Genomic DNA, 19,246 nt, shown 5'->3' on the forward strand with positions numbered 1-19,246 from the left:
TTAACAATTAGGGGTTCAAGTGCAAGCCTTACAGGACAGGACTAGTGCTGGGTGGCTATGCAAACCTATGGGCCGCTTCTCCATGAGGTCTTGTAGTATTAATAAGGCGCCCAGAAAGGAGGTCTGCTAGACATCAACACGTTAGCCCATTCTCAACAACTTGCAAGGCAAAATAACGATACAAAATAGCTTTGGTCCACAGCTAGTAGACAAATTAAATTCACACGTCAATGCAGTCCCTTCCAAGTTGAGTCCTAAATCCAGAGTGCGTGTATCAAGTAAAACTTCCCTTTCCAAGAAATTTCTTGTCTAGATTGTGAAATCCATACCCCAAACCTTCAATAACAAGGGAAGGTTAACTTGGGAGAAATCTTGTAATCCATTCCGAAACAAAAGTTACATTAACCAGAATTACCTTTGTCCAAAAGAAGCTATGAGGAACCGACAGAGGCATTGAATCAAGATACTGTTTGTATAGCTTATCACACTGGAAAACTATACTACGCTGTCCGTGGCTGGAAGTTACTGGGAAGACATGAGGGTAAACAAAAGGTCAATCAATAGGCTACTCGTGCCTCGAATTCAAACACGATGTTTGCCAAAATAAAAGAAACATGAACTATGCTTAAGGCATAAACGTGTGCACAAAGAACTTCCATGAATACAACGTATATGCAACTATAATGCTGGAATAGAGGCACTTAAGAATAATATGCTTCAGAGTTTGTCTCCACTCAGAAACCAGCCAACACCAAATTCTACAACACTAAATAAGTTCACTGCTAAAGCTATCACTGGGTTTTCAGAGCCATCAAACAAATGGATCTAAAGAGCAAACGGGTACTGTGGTTTCTCAGCCAGCGTGGAAGAAGAAATCAGAAAACGCATTGGAGGCAGTGACACTTGGTTCATGGTAGATTCATTTTACAGAAACAGACTCATTAAAGCTTACAAGTGCAACATTTTATTCATCATGTAGGACTGAAGTGAAAGGCATCAATTTTAAGTTAGAGGAAGTATGCTTTTTCATTCTTTTATTGAGACTTCAAATATACAGTAGACAGGAACACATTTTTACAATAGGTCAACATAATCTCAAATAAAATTCCGAAGCATGTAAAAAAAATTAAAAAAAATGGACGGTGAATCATAGCACCCAACAGAGAGATATCAATACTTTTGGAAATATGAGGATGGGTTGGGGGCAGAGAAAGGCTCGTTATATATGGAATTGGAAGATCATCTCTTTCAGAAGAGCCAGCACCTACAGAAGTCATTTCTCAAATTAGGCCATTGATGCCTTAGTTTCAATGGTTTCAGTGGCAACAGCCTTTAACATCTTCTTTAAGTTTCCTCCCAAGTGGGACTGCTTGGTTGGGAATGGGGTCCTTACTGGAAACCACAATAGCATGTGTCAAACCAGTGAATACATATCACAATGTTTCCTTTCAAATAGAACATAACTATGAGGAAACAACACTAAACCGGGTAATGTTTATAGACTGCTGTACGTTTTTCTTCTAACTCGATTAACACTTTTGTCTGTCAACCACCCGCCAGAGATCCAAAATGCTAGTGCCCAAAGAATATTTTGCCCACAATCACTTGGATTTAGAGGGGCCACTGATCACCCTTCTTCCAACCCTATACATATATATGTTCAAGCGGTACATGGGACCCTTTATTCTGTAACCATAGAGACCTCCTTAGAGCAGACACAGAATTAATTTGCTCAGAGTTTCTATTGTTCTCATCAGGTGTCTCCTGGGTAAGTTATTGAGAAATAAGGATATTCATTCTTTTTAAAAGCTATATAGATTTCTGATGCCTTTTCTTTCTAGGCCAGAGCTGGAAACGGAAATCCTATGCGACACTTGAGTCACAGAGGGACCATTGTCCTACTTTATTTTTGATCAATACGAGCTTCTTGTGTATGGGGTTTTAGTAGTGCCACTGAAGATTCTATGTACATGTAATTATTTTCAACTAATCAGGCATGTATGACAGATGGTTAATGAAAACATAATGCTGTAAAATATGTTGTATTTCATTTTAAGACTTTGGCTAAATCTCTTCTAATGGAGCCCCAACCCCATGGGATGTGAACATTTACCAAACCAATCTACGGAATACTTTCCAATCTAGTACTTGCACAGGAGGACAAAGCGCCTAAATATCAACATATAATGGATTAAATTACACATTCAAACATTCATACATTTGAAAGAAAAACAACTCTTAAAACTCAGTGCAGTAATAGTTCATTTCTAATTGCCTCTGCAAACATTAAAAATATTATTCAACTGTATTCCTAGGCACTCATGCAAAAATGAAACAGGTTTTTGAGATGTACAGTTTCACAAAATATGGATTTAAAATGATATTTGTGTCACCAAATAACATGGTCAATTGATGCACATCTCCCAACGTGCATCTCTGCATAGAAACGTGTTCTTCTCTTTTCGTGGACTTCAGGCTGTTGTAGTAGGTGCTTTTTCCACAACTTGATGTAAGTTTGTAAAACACTAATACCAACACCACGTGGTCATACTGGTTATGGTCATTAACACAAGGCATCTGAAATAAAGTGTGCATCTAGGGCTCTATCTAAAAACTTTTTCATTTGAAGTTGATGGTGGAGCAGCGGGCGTGATAATATACTAGACACAAACCGTGAGACATTATTATCTTTCATCTCACCCTGGAATATGTAAAGTAAAAAGAAATATCTTGGCAGCAGAGTGCTATGACCTATATGCCTCTCAATACTCATAATTTTGCCAAACCATCTAGTGGTGCTTTTGTCTCCTTATAAATATGTTTTTGTAAGATGTACACAGTTAATTATTACACTTCTATAAGTCGGTCTCGTTGCTTTGCATTTGTCCATTATCACCTTGAACTGTGGGGGGAAAACAACAATTAGTTAGTCCTGATATTAGTGCAACAACTAACATGTTTAGTGTTGAAATCAGTCGTGTGTCCCTGATGATATGAGATTTAATAATCTACTAACCAGATAATTCACCGAGTATGGAGTCTAATAACACAACGATTCAACATTTGATGAAGTGTTCCTCAGTGCCAAAAACAGAAAAGTTCTACTTCACAACAGACAGAAGCATGCTTGTCAATCATAGTAATCACAGTATTCTTTCCTTCGTCCAGATAAAGCCTCAGTTGCAGCTCGTCCATAATGGGCAATAGGGTGTCAACCAGTTACTCATTATGGACTAGCTAAGCGAAAATACTGAACACTCCCGGCCCTCAATGGCAGTAAGCAGCTGAGGATGTGTGCTCTTGGGCTGGCTTTAACTGTACAGGGAAACGTGTCATCCCTTTGAACTTTCAGTAGTTTAAAGCCCATGACCAATGGGCTGTGCAAGGCCAGGGGTGTTTTGCTATCCCAGGCATACATGGGCATTGGAGATAGAGGCTGGAGTACTACAGCACTAAATATGCATAAGGAGTGGCTGCTTCAGAGAGGCGACTAGATGGCGGTGTTCAAGCTCCATTGCGCATGAGCAAGAACCAGGAAGCTCTCCCTGTTTCCTGTCGTGTGGAAGCCCAAGGGCCATTATGGCAGGTGGCGTTTGGAACCATGGCCCGGGATGGGTTCCATGTAATAATGTCGCCACAAAAATCTCGCCATGCAAAAATATTGCCGAAAAATTGCCGTTTTTTTGTGGCGACATTATTGCATGGAACATGTGGGGGACACCCCTGCAACCCCCAAACTTTTTTTTTTGCCCCTGTCCCCATATATATGGTCACCCAAATAATATCGCCACGACATTTTCCCAGCGATATTATTTACGGCGAATATATATATATAGGGATATTATTACCTGATACCCCGGGATGCAGTTGAGAAAAATGAAATGTATACGTGCATGCAAGTGTGCGTGTGAATGACAATGTATGTTGAATGGGTGCATGTGGGAATGAGATTGTACAAATGCAGGTGAGATTGCATGTGTGCTGGGCTGGGCAGCAGGTGTTTGATTTGGCGGGGAGGGAGAGGAGTGGGATATATTTGTGTAGCAGCAGCCGTTCTGAAAACATTGTCTTACTGAGCCATGCCATATTTTTCTGGCATCAAGAGTAAAACCAACATGATGAGTGTTGGTACGTGGGCATACAGCCGGTCTGGAAATGTTTTCTTATTATGGAATGGCATTTTATTTTTTTACTGGAGTCTGTGGTTACTTGGGGATACTGACAAATTGGCAAAGCCAGCATGGACATGCTTTTTTATAGTATCATTATGGGAAAAGCAAATACGAGCATGTTCTTATTTGGCGATACTGGCATATACATACAGCCATCATTATATGTATGGGTACAGCCCGCATGATGTTTTTATACTGGCACAAATTATGCGCAAAGGGATCATTAAAGAGTTATAAAATACTCCTGTGCACAGTTGGTGGCTTGCATCCACTGATTTTTTTAATGTGTTACTCTATAAAACCGACTGCAAAATTAACAATTCCATTTATTTGAAGAAAAAACAAAAAAAAAGGTATCAGGGGCGAGTGGGAGGGGAGTATCCATGAACGCCTTTGGATTGGTTCAGGGTCCCTTGCTCTGCTCCGTCACGCCCGCATATTGGTGGGAAATATTTAGCCCCTCCAAATAAAAAATGTACCAGCTGCCACAGCTTAGACCATTACAATGGTTTTTCACGTGTGCCTTTACCTTCTGAATCTGTTACATCTTGCATCTCCTCGTCTTCGTCCTCGTCCTCTTCCTCTCCCACTAATTCTGTTGCAATTAGTTGTCTTGCTAGTTTAATATTAAGTCCTTCATTATAGTGACATTTCCGCTTCATTTCAAAATGCTTCTTTTGCTCTAGAGAACCAAACACATAAAAGCAAAGAAAAGTAATCCAGTTGAGTCATTAGTACACACATTGAGGTTGTGCAGTGCAGACACACTATTTTTTCTTTCAAGCACAAAAAATAAGTACAATGGTGCTGTAAAATACTCGACCTTACTGCATCAAAAAAAACAACAAAAAAAAAATCAAACTGCAAAATCAGCAGAATTACTGCTGGTGGCAATTCCACCAAAACCTCCATTGAGTCCTATGGAGTGCGATACATAGGGACTAACACACCACCTACCACCACTTTTAACTCTATGGTAATTCCGCCAGACCATGTGCCGAAATGCCAGCAAACTTGTAATGAGGCCCATGATGTGCTAGATAGATCATTCCGCATATCAAGCTACACATCAATCCGAATATCAAGCTACAAAGAATATACAAAACATGACTGCTTATGTTCAATAAGATAGCACAGCAAGTAAATGGTTTTGTTTCAGAAACAGAATTCACAATGAAAATATGAATAACCTGTAAGAAGCTGCTGCCCAACCAAGGTGTTCTGAAGTTCCACATTAGAAGCCGCCTTCAGTGTTCTAACATGCAAACCCAAATCTCTTCTCCACATTCACGCAAAGACCCGGTTGCGTAGTATCTTCAGTTGGAGAGCCACCTTTTGAGAAGCACCGAAATTAAATTCTTGCTTCTCGGAAACGGGTCACTTAATCGGGGTGGAGGCATGAGCTCATCCAAGAGCAGAATCTTTGCAGAACTTACGGGTAGACCAGGATAAAGGTTGGTAAATAAGGGGGCAGTTACCACACAGAGTTGCCTCGGAAGCCTTTCCTCCTTCCAAACACACCCAGGATGTGAGTGTGCTGGGTGACAACTGGTGGTACTGCTTTATGGAGATCAACCCAGAAAACACCTGGCTTTCAGACGACTTTGCCGTGAAGTTCTCTGGCACTCACATTATTTGACATTTATTCCTATCAAATACAGGCATCAAAAGACCAGTTGCTCAGACCATTTGCAGCGTTTATTTATATTTTTTTAAATCAAAAGCTTAGCTGCTCACACTACTTGCAGGTATGGCAATCAAGATCCCAGGTGTTCACATCAGTGGCATCCAATACCAAAGTAGAGACATGTTTAGGGGTACGGGAATCTGCATATCAGTGCAAGATTGCATTATGCCCTTGATGCCGCCCGCCCCCTCCTTGAAAATATTCAGAATGCTCTTTTCTAAACAAAAGGCACCTCAAACAATGCATCCTTTAGAAAGGGTGGTTTCCTAGAAATACTAAGTTTTCGATCGTTACTAAGAAGTTATTGTAAGAAGTATTAAGTATTTCCTTTCCATGATCGCCGCCTACTTTTGGGTTGCGAAACGAACTGCAACCACGCAGCTAGTGTAATTCAAAGTTCACCGCCCACTTTCTAAGTTATTGAGCTAGGGGGTCACGTTTGATATAAATTCTGAATCTGAACCATTTTTCTTTAAAGTATACTTTAAAGGTATGTTGCAGCATCAATTTCTAAGACTATTATCAAAACAGTAGGAGTTTGAGTCAAAAAACCTAGTTCAAGATCAGGATTTGATTTTTTAAAAGCATGCCTTTCACAGGGACGTCATTTGGGGTCGCCAGTGGTCACAGGAGCGACTCCTGCTGTTTAATTCTGTAAAATAAGGTGTTAAGAATACATTGTGGTACAGTGTTGGCATTGGGAATGGGGTTTAGACTAACAGGTCAGCAAGGCCAACTCAGTCTTTCATCCTTTCGGGGTCGATAAACAAGTAACAGTGGTGGTTGTGCATCTGATATGTAGCAGTATCAGTGTTAGGACGATGCTACATAAATGCCAGATAGATGGCCAAGGGTGGCCGAAAGGAAACAAGGACAAGCTCGGATTGTCTGGGTCTTGAACGGGCCCCTCCACCCCAGTCTGGGATTGTCTGCAGGTAGGCAGTCTGCTGGGACTATGGCAGGGGAGCTTTGGCCTATTGAAGGAATAGATTAGGGGGAAGGGGGTTGATTTAAGAAGCGAATAGCTCAGTCCTCCAGGTCAGGAGCAGCCCTCCCTCTGCCGTAGTTTTACCAGGTTGGAGGAGGCAATCCGCAGAGGTTTAGAGGGTTTGGGGAGGGGGGGATTGGGCCTACATGACCAGTAAAATTGGAAGTGGGGAGCCTTCCTTTGAAAATCCAACGGCGATGGGGGCTTTACTAAAGGAGTTAGAAGGTCAGCTTCCCCCGTTAGGGATGGCGTTCCGCCAGCACAAGATCTGCGACAAGTGCCGTCAGACCAAGGATTATTGAGGGGGGTCACGTTTAGCCTGATAAAAAATGGATAGGACTGAGAGAAAGGGGGAAGGAAGGCAAAGTTGGTTTTTGAAATTCTAGCAAAGGAATACAGCTCAACTGCATCCGCAGGAGCGGCGCTCTCCCAACATGGTAACTCATGCACAGACAGGCAGAGCAAGGACAAGTGGTTTGAGGGGGCTTTAGCCTAAGTATGGAGAGGAGCTTACTACGGGTGAAGTATGGCGAACAAGTTCACCTCTCAACTGGGGTAAACCAGGAGCCGGTGGTTTGAGATCAGGCCAAGGCAAGAAAGAAAGGTGGAAGAGGCAGAAGTGTTCCCCAGACAAGGCATGACCTGGTCAAAGGCGAAGTACCTGGTTGAATATGCAAAAGAGGGAGTGCATTGGCCAGCATGGGGCATGGAGGTTTTAACAAAGTTTCTCTTAAAGAGAAGACACAAAAGGCCAACAAGTTGAGCCATCCGCAAGCGTGGCAAGCCTGGGATATTGCATCAGAGAGTGCCAAGGGGAGGAGTGGAAGAACGCATGGAACGGCTGATAGTTTGTTTGCAGTTCTTCAGAGGGCAGGCGCGACTCAGTAGGACCTATTTAAACAGTAGTGCTCAACATGCCGTGGCAGAAGCAGCAGCAAGTTCTAAAAGTTAAAATGGAGAGCCGGTCTGACGTCTGTTGTGCCCTCTGTGGTTGTTGTAACACTGGTTCCGTGTCCGGTGTATTGAGCATTGGTGTTCTCTCGTCTATCGGTGTTCTCTCTTCTATTGCACGGCGGAGCTGGTGTTAGCACAGCCACCAGTGGCTCGAGTAATGAGGTTCTACTTCTGGAATGCGGGAGACTGAGTTCAAATGCAATGTCTGGTATTACAGACAATATGTTTATGAGCATGGCGTTGGCCACCAGTGCTCACAAGGAGGGAGACATGCAGCCGTGTCTGGTTTTCTGTTCTCAGCCTGGTGAGGTGCTTTGTGAAAACTTACGATGGTAGACTGCTGTGCAAAGCTTGAGTTAACTGTTACTCATTTTAAATGTATGGCGGGATTAATTTATCCGAAGCGTGGGTTATAAAAGGTGCAGGCTGTGGCTCTGCGTCTTGTTTTCTGGTGACCATTTAAAGTCACGGCGGGTTAGTGTACACCTTTGAATGCCTTTCAATGCCATTGCTGTTTTCGATGCAACTAAGGTTGGGGCCTAGATGTAAGTCAACTATGTCATGTTCGCTAGTTCACCATGCTACAAGGAAGGCTTGAAGGGGCAGTAAGGCGGTTAAAAATGGGCATTTATTTAGATGGCAAAGAATTGTGCGACGGCGGCTATCACAAGGTTAGGAATTATGTTGCAAGCTCAGCGTTGGGTTTATAATGCAATTTGATGGCCACGGTCAGCATATTCAAGGCCGGAGGCCATTGCTTACAGAGTTATTATTTGCGAAAGTGCGTGGTGCATCAGTGCCCGTGGTTCGGAATTGGAGTTACTTCCCACTGTTATAGAGGGGAGGGGCGCAGGGCGCTGTACTGCATCAACGGTTGGGGATAAATAGGGGCAGTATGCGGACAACGCTTGTTTACCAATGTAACAGGGAAGGTATGCACAGGTAGTAAAGGGGGAAACAATCGGTATGGTTATTTGTGATGGCAAAGACCGGGGCAAAAGTAAATATGTTTGGGCCCTGGTTACAGTCAGCGGTGGCAGGGGTTTAGCAGGAGTTAATAATTCACCTCGAGCAGCGGTTAACAGGGCTTGGAAAGACGTTGCGTAAGATATATGGATTTGTACGGTTTGTTGCTCCGTTGTTTGCTGTATGTTCATGGTGAAGGTATTGATGAAAGGGGCAGGAGATGGTGGTTTGGTTTGAAAGAATGACCGCCCCGGATTGGCATGAGCTGCAGGCTCGCTAGGATGGTCCTTAATAGAAAATGGGGCGCGCAGGTCCGTCTGAGAGGCCATGGAGGAAAATGGGTAGCGTAAGCCCCGGGTCAGACATGTCCCTTTTGTGCTATTAAGAACATTTCGGGGTTCCCCTTGTTAATGGTGGTTTTTTACGGCTTATTTGGAACCCTGAGGGGCGTGCACGTTCTCTCTGGATGAGAGGGGCCCAGGGTGAGTAAAAGGAACGGTCGGGTATGGTGAAACATTTTCAGGTTAGTAGATGGACCCAGGGGGACTACAAACTATTCAGGGCTGGAAGGGATAAGCGCTGGGGAAGAAAAAATCAACTGCAGGTTTGGTGGGATAGGTACAAGGTGAGTAGATGTACCCAGGGGTACTGGAAACGATTAATGACTGCGCGCTATGGTGCAGCTTTCGTTGCTAGCAGTAGTTACAAAGGATGGGTGTAGAACAGAGTTCAGGTTTGGAGCCGCAGCAGGGCGTGAAGTAGGCATGGCCTGGTGAGGGGCAGCTGGTGGGGAATATGGCGTTTGTAGCTCAAGCTTGCATTAGGGCACAGTTGTCATTGAATGTCCGAGCTAGGTAAGGGGGGGGGGGGTCGTGCCTGCATATGGGCACTTACGGTCCTCAGCTTCCCTCATTGCAAAATCTCAGAGTGAGGCCAAGGGAGCCTTTTATGTTTCCGCCCAGTTTAACCCTTGGGAAGGCAGGAGTCACAAACGTTGTGCCGGACTCCCCCCCCCCCCCAGGGCGCGAGGGACACTGGCAGGGTGCACTACAAACTCTTCTCCCATATACCCTACTCGGGTTTATACAAGCAGGACAACAATGCTCAGAATATTTTAACATCGGGGAGGAAGGTGGACCCCCCTATGGCTCTGCCGCGGAGACATGGCGCACCAGAGGTGGGCAGGGGCACATCGTCAATGGCACCGTTCCGCTGAGTTTCTTCACTGGCGAGGGCCTGAGTCCAGACCGACTGCAACTCCGTTTTTTCAGGTAAGTCTTTGAAGATGAAGATGACAGTAATGCCTTTAGTGATTTAAGCACAAATAACCTTCTCCCCTTTTCTTACAGATGTTGGAGGCTGAGTTGGATGCTGAAGCTGGGTTCGAGAAGGTAAGACGAAATGCCAAGCGGCGCTGCAAGCGTCCTTGCAAATGGCTAACCTGTGCTATTGTTGTCTTGCAGGTCGAGAAGAATAGAAGACGAGTGGTTCTAGATGGCCTTCCTGACGGACTGGTAAGAAGCTCACAAGATGTCGGAGATGGTGCTGGAGGAAGATGGTGAGCGTTGGACGATATCGGTTGGCGGAGGATGCCGCTGAACAGGTAAGGATGGCGATGCTTCTTGCCTTTTCTCGCCCTTGCAGGCCAGGATGCTGAGCAGGACCCGGTGAACGTCACGCTTCTAGAGCGCGTGCCTCTAATCGGGCATGGTTTAAAAAGCCAGCAGGTATCCCAGGTGCCTTCGGGGCGAGCCCCGCCCTGGATGCTAGACCGCCGAATGCAGTTCCTCAACGCTCCTCATGGGGGCGGCCATGCTTGTCCATTGCCCATTGAAACCCCGCTCTAGCATGTGCCTCCGATGCCAACAGCGCCAGGACTGGCTCCAAGGTATCCGAGGGAGACCAAATAGAGTCTTTAGGGCCCCGTGAACACTCGGTGGGGATAAGGTCGTGACACCTAATTCGCGAGAGTGCAAGTGTAGGACACAGCCATGTTACCAGGGCCACTTGGTTTTAGGGCGCACTTCCCTGATAATTAAAGGGCCTCTTCTATAGGGAAAAGGAGTGTACCCAGGCGGTGAAGAAGAAGTGCTCAGCGGCAACATTCTCGCTTGGAGAGCAAGATGACACGAAGCAGCTCAGGTTCCAGCACCGGGTCCGCCCGGAGAAACTTCTGGGTATTAAGCATGTTATAAATAACCCATCATTGCATATACCATGGGTATTCATTTAGTGGGGGCGGTGCGTCAGCTTTCAGGGACCTTCCCGCCACGCCCTCATCTCCTCCCACTCACCCCCCACACCCCTCCCACACACAGGGAGGTAATATGGTTTCATGGGTTGAGGCAGGGATTCCCTTGCAGGTGACCATATCTGTGCAGGCAACTCGTTAACATGGTAAGGGGTATATCTGATGTGGACAGGAGGTGAAGGTTCATGAGGTGCCCCGGTCAGTTACTGATCCGTCGAGGTGGTTGCACAAGAGGGTATACCCCACGTGGCAGGTGGGTCAGGGTGGAACATGGTGGGTTACCAAATCACTGCAAGGTCTGGTATTTGTAATGGCACTGAAGCGTGCAAGAGGGCCCGGGTTACCCATTGAGCTGCAGAGCCGAACAGGAAGGATATGAACACACAGCTCAATTTATTAGTGATTGTGCACTGGGGTAAATCGGTTACAAATCGGGGATCTCTCAAATAAACACCCCAGGGGCACCTGGCGTAACAACATAGCGCATGGGTATAGATAATAGACAGGATACGTTTAGAGTTTTATTGGGGCTAGGTTTGGAGCAGCTTAACAAGAAAGGAAGTAAAGACCGAGCTGAAGGGGCGCTGAAGCACGCAATCCTCTGGGAAAAGTTGACTCATTCAAAAGACAGATGTCATCTTAGTGGGGAATAACTCTGCAGACTAGTGAGGGGGCACTGGGGTTAAATTGGTTAAGCTAGTTTGGTGAAGTGGGGAGCAAAGGAGCATGAGCAGAAATGAGGTCATCAGGCGGATGACACAGGGTTTAGCAAGAGTGCTAGAGTTATGACTGGGGGGTCATGCGTCAAGCATTGCCAAAGCTGCAAGGTACATTGGGGGAATGGCATCATTCTCTAAAATAAAGGCATTCATCAATGCATTGGGGACATAGCTAGCATTCGATCTGGGGTTCTATGGGGCAACAGGTCGGCAAGGCCAACCTTTGGGGGTCAATATACAAGTAGCAGGGGCTGGGGGAAGTCTGGTACGTAGTAGTCTGGGTGTGGTAAGACGCTACTATGGCTCGGAAGCTTTGGCCTACATAATGTATAGAAGAGAGGAAAGGGGTCTGTTTTGAGGGTAAAAGGTTGGCCCAGCAGCTCTCGGTCATGAATGGCACTCCCCGAGGCCGTTAATACTCCTGCAAGGGCAGGCAATCCACAGAGGATCAGGGTAGGGGAGATTGGGCCTACATGACAAGTACAGACAGAATTAGTTAGCCCCCCCAAACCCTCTTGGAAAGTCGGGTGGCGAAGGGGGCTTTTACTAAAGGAGTTAAAAGGTCAGCTTCTCCCGTCGGAAATGGCACAAGACCGTGGATTCTTGTGGGGACGAGTTTGAGCCTGATCAAAAAGGGAGAGGACTGAGGCAAAGGGGAAGTAAGGAAAAGGTGGTGTCTGAAAGTCTAACTAAGGAATAAAAGCTCTACTTCACCCGTCAAAAACGGCGCTCCCCAGCATGGTAACCCCTGCAAGGGCAGGCAGAGCAAGGATAGGTTGGTTGGGGAGCTTTAGCCTGATAAAATATGGAGGGAGCTTACTGCGGGTGAAGTATGACGAACGGATCGACCGGACAGTCAGGTTAAAAGCAGGAGCCGGTGGATGAGCCATTGCAAAACCTGAAGAGTCTTCACTCTTTCGGACCAGCGCCTCTTGGGAGCCTAAGCGGCGAAGGAGTCATGTGGTAGCAATAAGGGCTCAGCTCCCCCTGCCCAACAAGCAGCGCTCTCTAAGCCCAAGAACACCGGCAGTGGCAGGTTGGTCTAAGAAAGGAAGGGCTGAGGGAGTTGCGCATAGTATGGGGTTTGGGCACAAAGTTCACTAAGCTCCTGGAACTAAGAAAGAGGAAAGGGGGGGGGAGCCGCGGTGGGCGGTAACCCACCTTCGGCGTGGCAGTGTTGTGGCGACCAGTGACGAGACACAGACTCCGAATGAGCCATTGCACAGCCGGAAGGGTCTTAGCTCTTCTCGGACCAGCACCTCTTGGGAGCTTAAGCGGCGGGGGCACCTGGTGGTAGCAATGAGGGCTCAGCTTCCCCCGAACAAACCGCGCTCTCCCAGCCCAGGAACACCTGCAGGGGCAGGCTGGTCTCAGACACGAAGGGTTGGGAGAGTTGGGCCTACTGTGGACTTTGTTGGGAAAAGGGGGAAGTACATTTTTGGACACGGAGCAGTCGCCGCACCTTTGGAACTATTTTCACAATTGTTTGCTGTGTTTTCTATTATGTGTGAAAATAAATCTGCTGCCTTTTATGCCAAAAAGAAGACATGTCTCATTCTGCACTTTACTGATGGGGAGAAGAAAGGGGATGAGAGGAATGAGCAAGAGTAATGTATATTGGTATAATAATGGACAAATGCCCTGGTTATGAGAGTGGGCGGCACAGGAAGGGCAAGACAATTAATTCAATTACCCCCAGTGTCTGTACAGGTGTGACAGCCGTGGGTCTTTAACACGGGATGGTAGAATTTTGGCGGGTGGGTCTGTGTCTCCATCATATAGTAAAGACAATTGTTCAGTGCGTTGCCTGGGCTGGAGAACTGGTGGTAGTGTGTTTGTGAGGTGTGTGGTTTACAAACATAGCGCCCGAGAAGTAGGACTCCACAGGGGTAAAGAGAGGACGACAGAGTGAGATGTGGCCGTGATTAAACTAGAGGTTAAATAGCCCGCCCTCTAGAAACACTTGGAAGAATGTGGTTTTGGGAGTCATGTTATGTTATTCAATATTTATACTGTGCCACTAAATTGTCATTTTCTAGGGGCTTGCAATGTTTAAGTGGGCCCATTTATTGTGCCATGTCAGCAGCCTATTGCAAGACAAAATCGGAAAACTTCTGTTCATGAAAAGTGGTCTTTCTATGCATTCTGGGGTTTGAAGTTTGCCGGCAGTACTTTTCAGCGAGTTGTTGTTGACATGTCTCCCCTAGCGGGCTCACTCGCAACTTTGCTGTATTTATATATTTGGCAGGAGATGGATGGTTCATGGTTAAAGCCTTGCATGAAGCCATCAGTTCTGTGCCAATAAATCTAATCGGTGGAGGCGTTTACCTGACGAGGTAAGACATCAGCTTGCAACCACTTAACAATGCTCAAGGTATAGCCCATATGCAGTAAAAGGCATACCTGTGTTAAGCGCCAGAGTGTACTATGGTCTCTGTTTGATCTTGAAGTATGTGATTGGCGGTTTTCAGGAAGTGTAAACATGCGTGTTTCTTCTTTATGCGCATGTCAGAGATTGCCCATCCTCCTGGCGGGATGCTAGCTACACCGCAGTACCCCCACCCGCCTCTCATACTGAAGTAGGCCGTAATGGGGATAATATATGGGACATCAAGAGGCAGTTATAACAGTAAGTAAATTTAATAGTTAGTATATAATAATGAAATTCAGTTACAGGTAATGAAGTAATGAAAGAGGAGGGAGACAGCTTGTAGCAACGAGAGCTGGACAGTTATGATTCAATTGCAGTCCTCTCTTCTAGAACTCTGTTGGGACCTGAGTTCTTAGTGTTCTGATTCTACACACCATAATATGATCAGGCATGTCCCACAGGGTCAGGCAGCTTCCATCAGAATGGTAACATACTACACATCTCCTTCCCTTTATATCGTTCACAAACTATATACAAAAACTGATGGAACAAGGTTCCAGCTGGCTCACGTAAACTCCACATAGTCCTCCATCCTTTTCGGCAAACGATAAAATCTGCCAGATCTGGACATGCATCTTCCATGTCTGGAGGTGGTTGGCAAGGAAAATTGAAATTGCTCAGAATTACTATCACAATTCTTATCAACAGTACTACGACTCTTCTTCACACCACTGCTTAAATTTCTAGAAACTTTAACATTTCTGACTGTATTCTGACCTACATCTCTCTTTTCTTTCTTGTTAAAATCATTACTTTCACACATCCAAATTCTTTCTACATTCCATATCCTTTTGTCCTCTGTCCTGACAGCATGGCGAAATGCCTCTATAACCCTAATAGGGTTGGACCATTTGCATGGTCCAGTTCTTAGAGCAGGAGGAAGTAAAACCTTAACCAACTTACCAACAGCTGTAGACATATCATACTTGTTGCTACGTACTTTCTTATCATAGTTTAACTTGTTTCTCTTTTGCGTTTCCCTAATTTTGTCCTTTGCATTGACCAGATTCTTTTCTATTTCCTTACTCCCCTTGATAAGCCAAATGGGAGCTAATTTGGTGTTAGCTTTTCTTCCCCTACTATGCTCAAAAGGAGAAAGACCTGTACTGGTGTGTGGAGTAAAACGATGGGCAATTATTTTCTCCCTGACAGCATCCTCCCAATCCATCCCATTGGCCCAAGCCATTCTGATGGTTTCTTTCAATATTTTATTAAAACGTTCTACTGATCCATTAGTTTGGGGATGGTAAATTGAGCTGGTCTTGTGCTCAATGGCAAATTTTTTACAGAAGTCTGCCACTTCTTTAGACTTAAATTGAGTACCGTTATCGGAAAGGATACTTCCAGGATAACCTTCCCTCTCACATATATTTGATAAGAATTCAACTACAGTTTTACCCGTGATACTAGAGGCAATTAAAATTTCAACCCACCTGGTGAGGAGATCTATGACTACCAAACAATATTTTTGTACACCTTTGCAACATATGGGACCTAAAATATCCATACTTATATCCCTCCAAACACTGTTGGGAATATCGGTAATAACCATTGGTTGTCTTGAACCCACACATTTTTTTTCATCATCACAACAAAGGATACATTCTCTAATATATCGCTCGATCTGCAGGTCGCAACCAGGCCACCAATAGTCATTCCTAACTCTTTGTTTGGTCTTTATTACTCCTTGATGACCTTCATGACCCAGTTCTATAATCTTCAAATGTAGATCCTTAGGAGGAATGACTATCTCCTCTCATTACAAAATTACCGTGAACATGCAGTTCATCTGCAACAGACCAAAAAACGCTCAAGTCGGCCTCTTCAAATTTTGATTTCTTCATAAAATCATGGCTTTGAATTAATTCTTTCAATTTCTTGATGTTATTATCATTTGATTCAGCGTGATCCCAATCATCCTTGGAAATAGAAGAAGTTTCCACACAAAAGACAACTTCCATGTCTTCATCGACAATCTCGGAAATGTTAGTTAATCGAGATAAGCAGTCAGCAGATACATTCTTAATTCCTGGAACATATATCACAGTGTAGTTGAACTCCTGCAACATCATGACCCATCTTCTCATCCTGTTGGATACTTTATTAAGACCCTTTGACATGAACACTTGAGTTAAGGGCTTATGATCGGTACGAAACTCAACTTGGTTTCCCCATATAAAGCTTCTAAACTTGTCAGCTGCCCATTTAATAGCTAAAGCTTCCTTCTCTATCGTGGCATATGAAATCTCTGCTCCCTTAAGCAATCGTGATGCAAAGGCAATTATTGCTTCCCGACCATCCTTCTCTTGAGACAACACAGCTCCTAAGCCTATGTTACTGGCGTCTGTAGTGATGATAATCTTGTCATTAGTACAAAAATTCTTTAATGCAGGAGCAGAATTTATCGCACTTTTTATAAAATTGAATTCATTTTCACATTCCACGTTCCATTCAAAAATGTTCTCTTGAGCGCCTCTCGTAATGGAACAGTGTGGATGGCAAAATCTTTGACAAATTTTGAGTAGTATTCAGCCATACCAATAAATGTACGAATCTCATCTTTGTTACTCGGACTCGGCATTCCCACAATGGTATTGACCAATTGTGGTTTTGGAAAAATTCCTTCTGCTGTAATTTTATGTCCCAAATATTCGATTTCCGTGCAATTTATCTTACATTTGTCCTTGCTTAAGGTCATACCTGCATCACATAATTTTTGACATACATGTAATAACCTCTTGTCATGTAGTTCTTGAGTGACAGCATGAATTAATACATCGTCTTGAAAACAAATCACTCCTTCAGTATTCTTGAACATACCATACATAACCTTCTGGAAGACTGATGCTGCCAACACTAATCCAAAAGGCATTCTTTTAAATTGATACAAACCATCAGGAGTTATGAAAGCAGTAAGTTTCTTTGAACTTCTGTGAAGTTTAATTTGATGGTAGGCAGATGATAGGTCTAACGTTGAAAATATTTTAGAGGGTCCAATAGTAGAAACAATTTCTTGTATATTCGGTAAAGGATGACGATCAGGAATGACACATTTGTTCAACTCACGTAAGTCAACACAAATTCTAAGTTTTCCCGATTTTTTCCTTATAACAACAAGTGGAGAGACCCATTCACTGGCATCAATACTTTCTATGATTCCATCTTCTTCCATTTTCCTTATTTCCTTGCCGACTTCTTCTCGTACAGCTAAAGGAATGTTTCTTAATCTTTGGGCTACAGGTTTTTTGTCTGGTTTGAGTAATATCTGATGGGTATAACCTTGAAGACATCCTATCTTGTCTCTGAAAACCTCTAGCAAACCAGCTTTACGTATAACATCACTGCCATTAATCACTTTAGAATTGACACTACTTATAGACAAAACTGATTCCTCGCTGGTGGAATCTACTTTCACTCGTAATTTGCTCTGGTGAGTCCAGCTGAGTAGAGCAGTTTTACCTTCACCAGTGATGTATATCTTGCCCTTGGCAGATCTGTTCTTAAATTTCAGCTTTCCCCAATGCCAACCGATGACATTGATCTTCACACCTCCATAGGCTCTTGGATTAATATCCGTCTCATGTAAATACTCATGTTTATTCTTGTTCCAAAAGAGTATATTTTGCACCAGTATCAATCATCATACATACTTCGTTGCCATCAATGGACACCATAGCCCTGGGACTTTCCAACACCTCTTCATCATCATCATCGTCAGTTATGGTACATACGCAATCCTCTTGAATTTCCTTCTCACTGCGATCACTATCAGAATTGTCTCCTATCCAGTTCATGGCATTATCACGTGACCTGCAACATTTAGAGAAGTGACCCTTCCCTTTGCACTTGTTGCATATGATCTTCAATGCTGGACAATCTGGGTCATCAGCCCAATGATTCACGTTGCCACATCTGTAACACCTTCCTTGGCGCTTTTTTCCCAATTTCATTAATTGATTCTCTGGACTGTTTTTCTTAGAGACTTCGTATGATGAACTTTTTTGACCATTTTTGCTTGATCTTTTGTCCATTCTCATCAAATTGTATTGTTTAGTGACAGATCTCTTCTTAATTGTATTATCATTTATCATGGAAATCGAATCCTCATTCGGTGTATCATGCATTCTACTATTGCTGCTTCCTATTTTTACTTGTTTCATCTTATTCTCCAATTCTTTAACACACTCTTCCGTGTGTTCTACTTCTTTTGCCACTCGGAGAACAATGTCAAGGGAAGGATCACTTTCCGACCATAATCTTTCCCTCACTTTGCTACTGCGACACTCTAACATAAATTGGTCTCTGAGTCTCTCATCCAGTTGTTCATTGAAATTGCACGACTTTGCTAATTTTCTTAATGCAGTGACGAACTTTTCCACACTTTCTCCCTCCTCTTGTGTGCGTTTGCCAAACTTGTAACGTTCCAAAATTATGCTCACTTTCTTTTCAAAGTGTTTGTCAATTTTTTTTACAGCTCGCTGGTATTCATTTAGGTCCACACACTCTTCTTCCGGTACTTCTGGAAGTGTTTCATATTTTTCTTGTCCAACAGGACCTAAACAGTGCAAGAGTAATGACTTCCTCTTCTCTGCACTACAATTGGGACCACAAATCACTCCTGCATAGTGTTCAAAGGATTTTATCCACCTCTTCCAAGGCAAAGCAGGTTCATCAGTGCTAGGCATAAAGAAAGCAGGTGGAGGCACACTGCTAAATGCCATGACAGTTTGTGTTAATTAGAACCAGGTAGCGTATGTATGATTCAATTAAGGCCCCGTAAACAATGTAGAGCACAGTGATGTCCAGGGAGTGTGTAGTTCACAGCACTTTCTTGCAGAATCCTTACAAGTATGTGAGAATTTAATTTCGATTGAGCACTTTTGTTAATTGTCTTTTTCAGTAAAGAAGTTGATCATTATTATAAATCAGACGGTGAGATTTCAACTTGTATAGTGGTTAACATAAAGTATTCCATGAAGTAGCGATGGCAACAAAACAGGAATTTCTGCTTTCGATGGTGTGCTGTATTTTCGACACTTCCAATATGCGTATGAAACGCGGCTTGTGTTTGAGAAAAA

At 44.0% G+C, this 19,246-nt stretch overlaps 1 protein-coding gene across 1 annotated transcript in view; it reads right to left on the bottom strand.

Annotated features, from left to right (window-relative positions):
- Positions 1 to 941: 941 nt before the first annotated feature.
- PPP1R2 (protein phosphatase 1 regulatory inhibitor subunit 2) overlaps positions 942 to 19,246 on the bottom strand; it is a 235,789-nt gene continuing 217,484 nt past the window's right edge. The window contains exons 5-6 of the mRNA XM_069618586.1: positions 4,702 to 4,854; positions 942 to 2,902 (exon numbers count right to left, since the gene is read on the bottom strand). Coding sequence (XP_069474687.1) covers positions 2,856 to 2,902; positions 4,702 to 4,854 — 200 coding nt within the window. The 3' untranslated portion in view covers positions 942 to 2,855. The remainder of the gene's footprint in view (positions 2,903 to 4,701; positions 4,855 to 19,246) is intronic.

Source organism: Ambystoma mexicanum, chromosome 10, assembly GCF_040938575.1.
Source record: "Ambystoma mexicanum isolate Mex_15411 chromosome 10, UKY_AmexF1_1, whole genome shotgun sequence".
Taxonomy (NCBI): Eukaryota; Metazoa; Chordata; class Amphibia; order Caudata; family Ambystomatidae; genus Ambystoma; species Ambystoma mexicanum.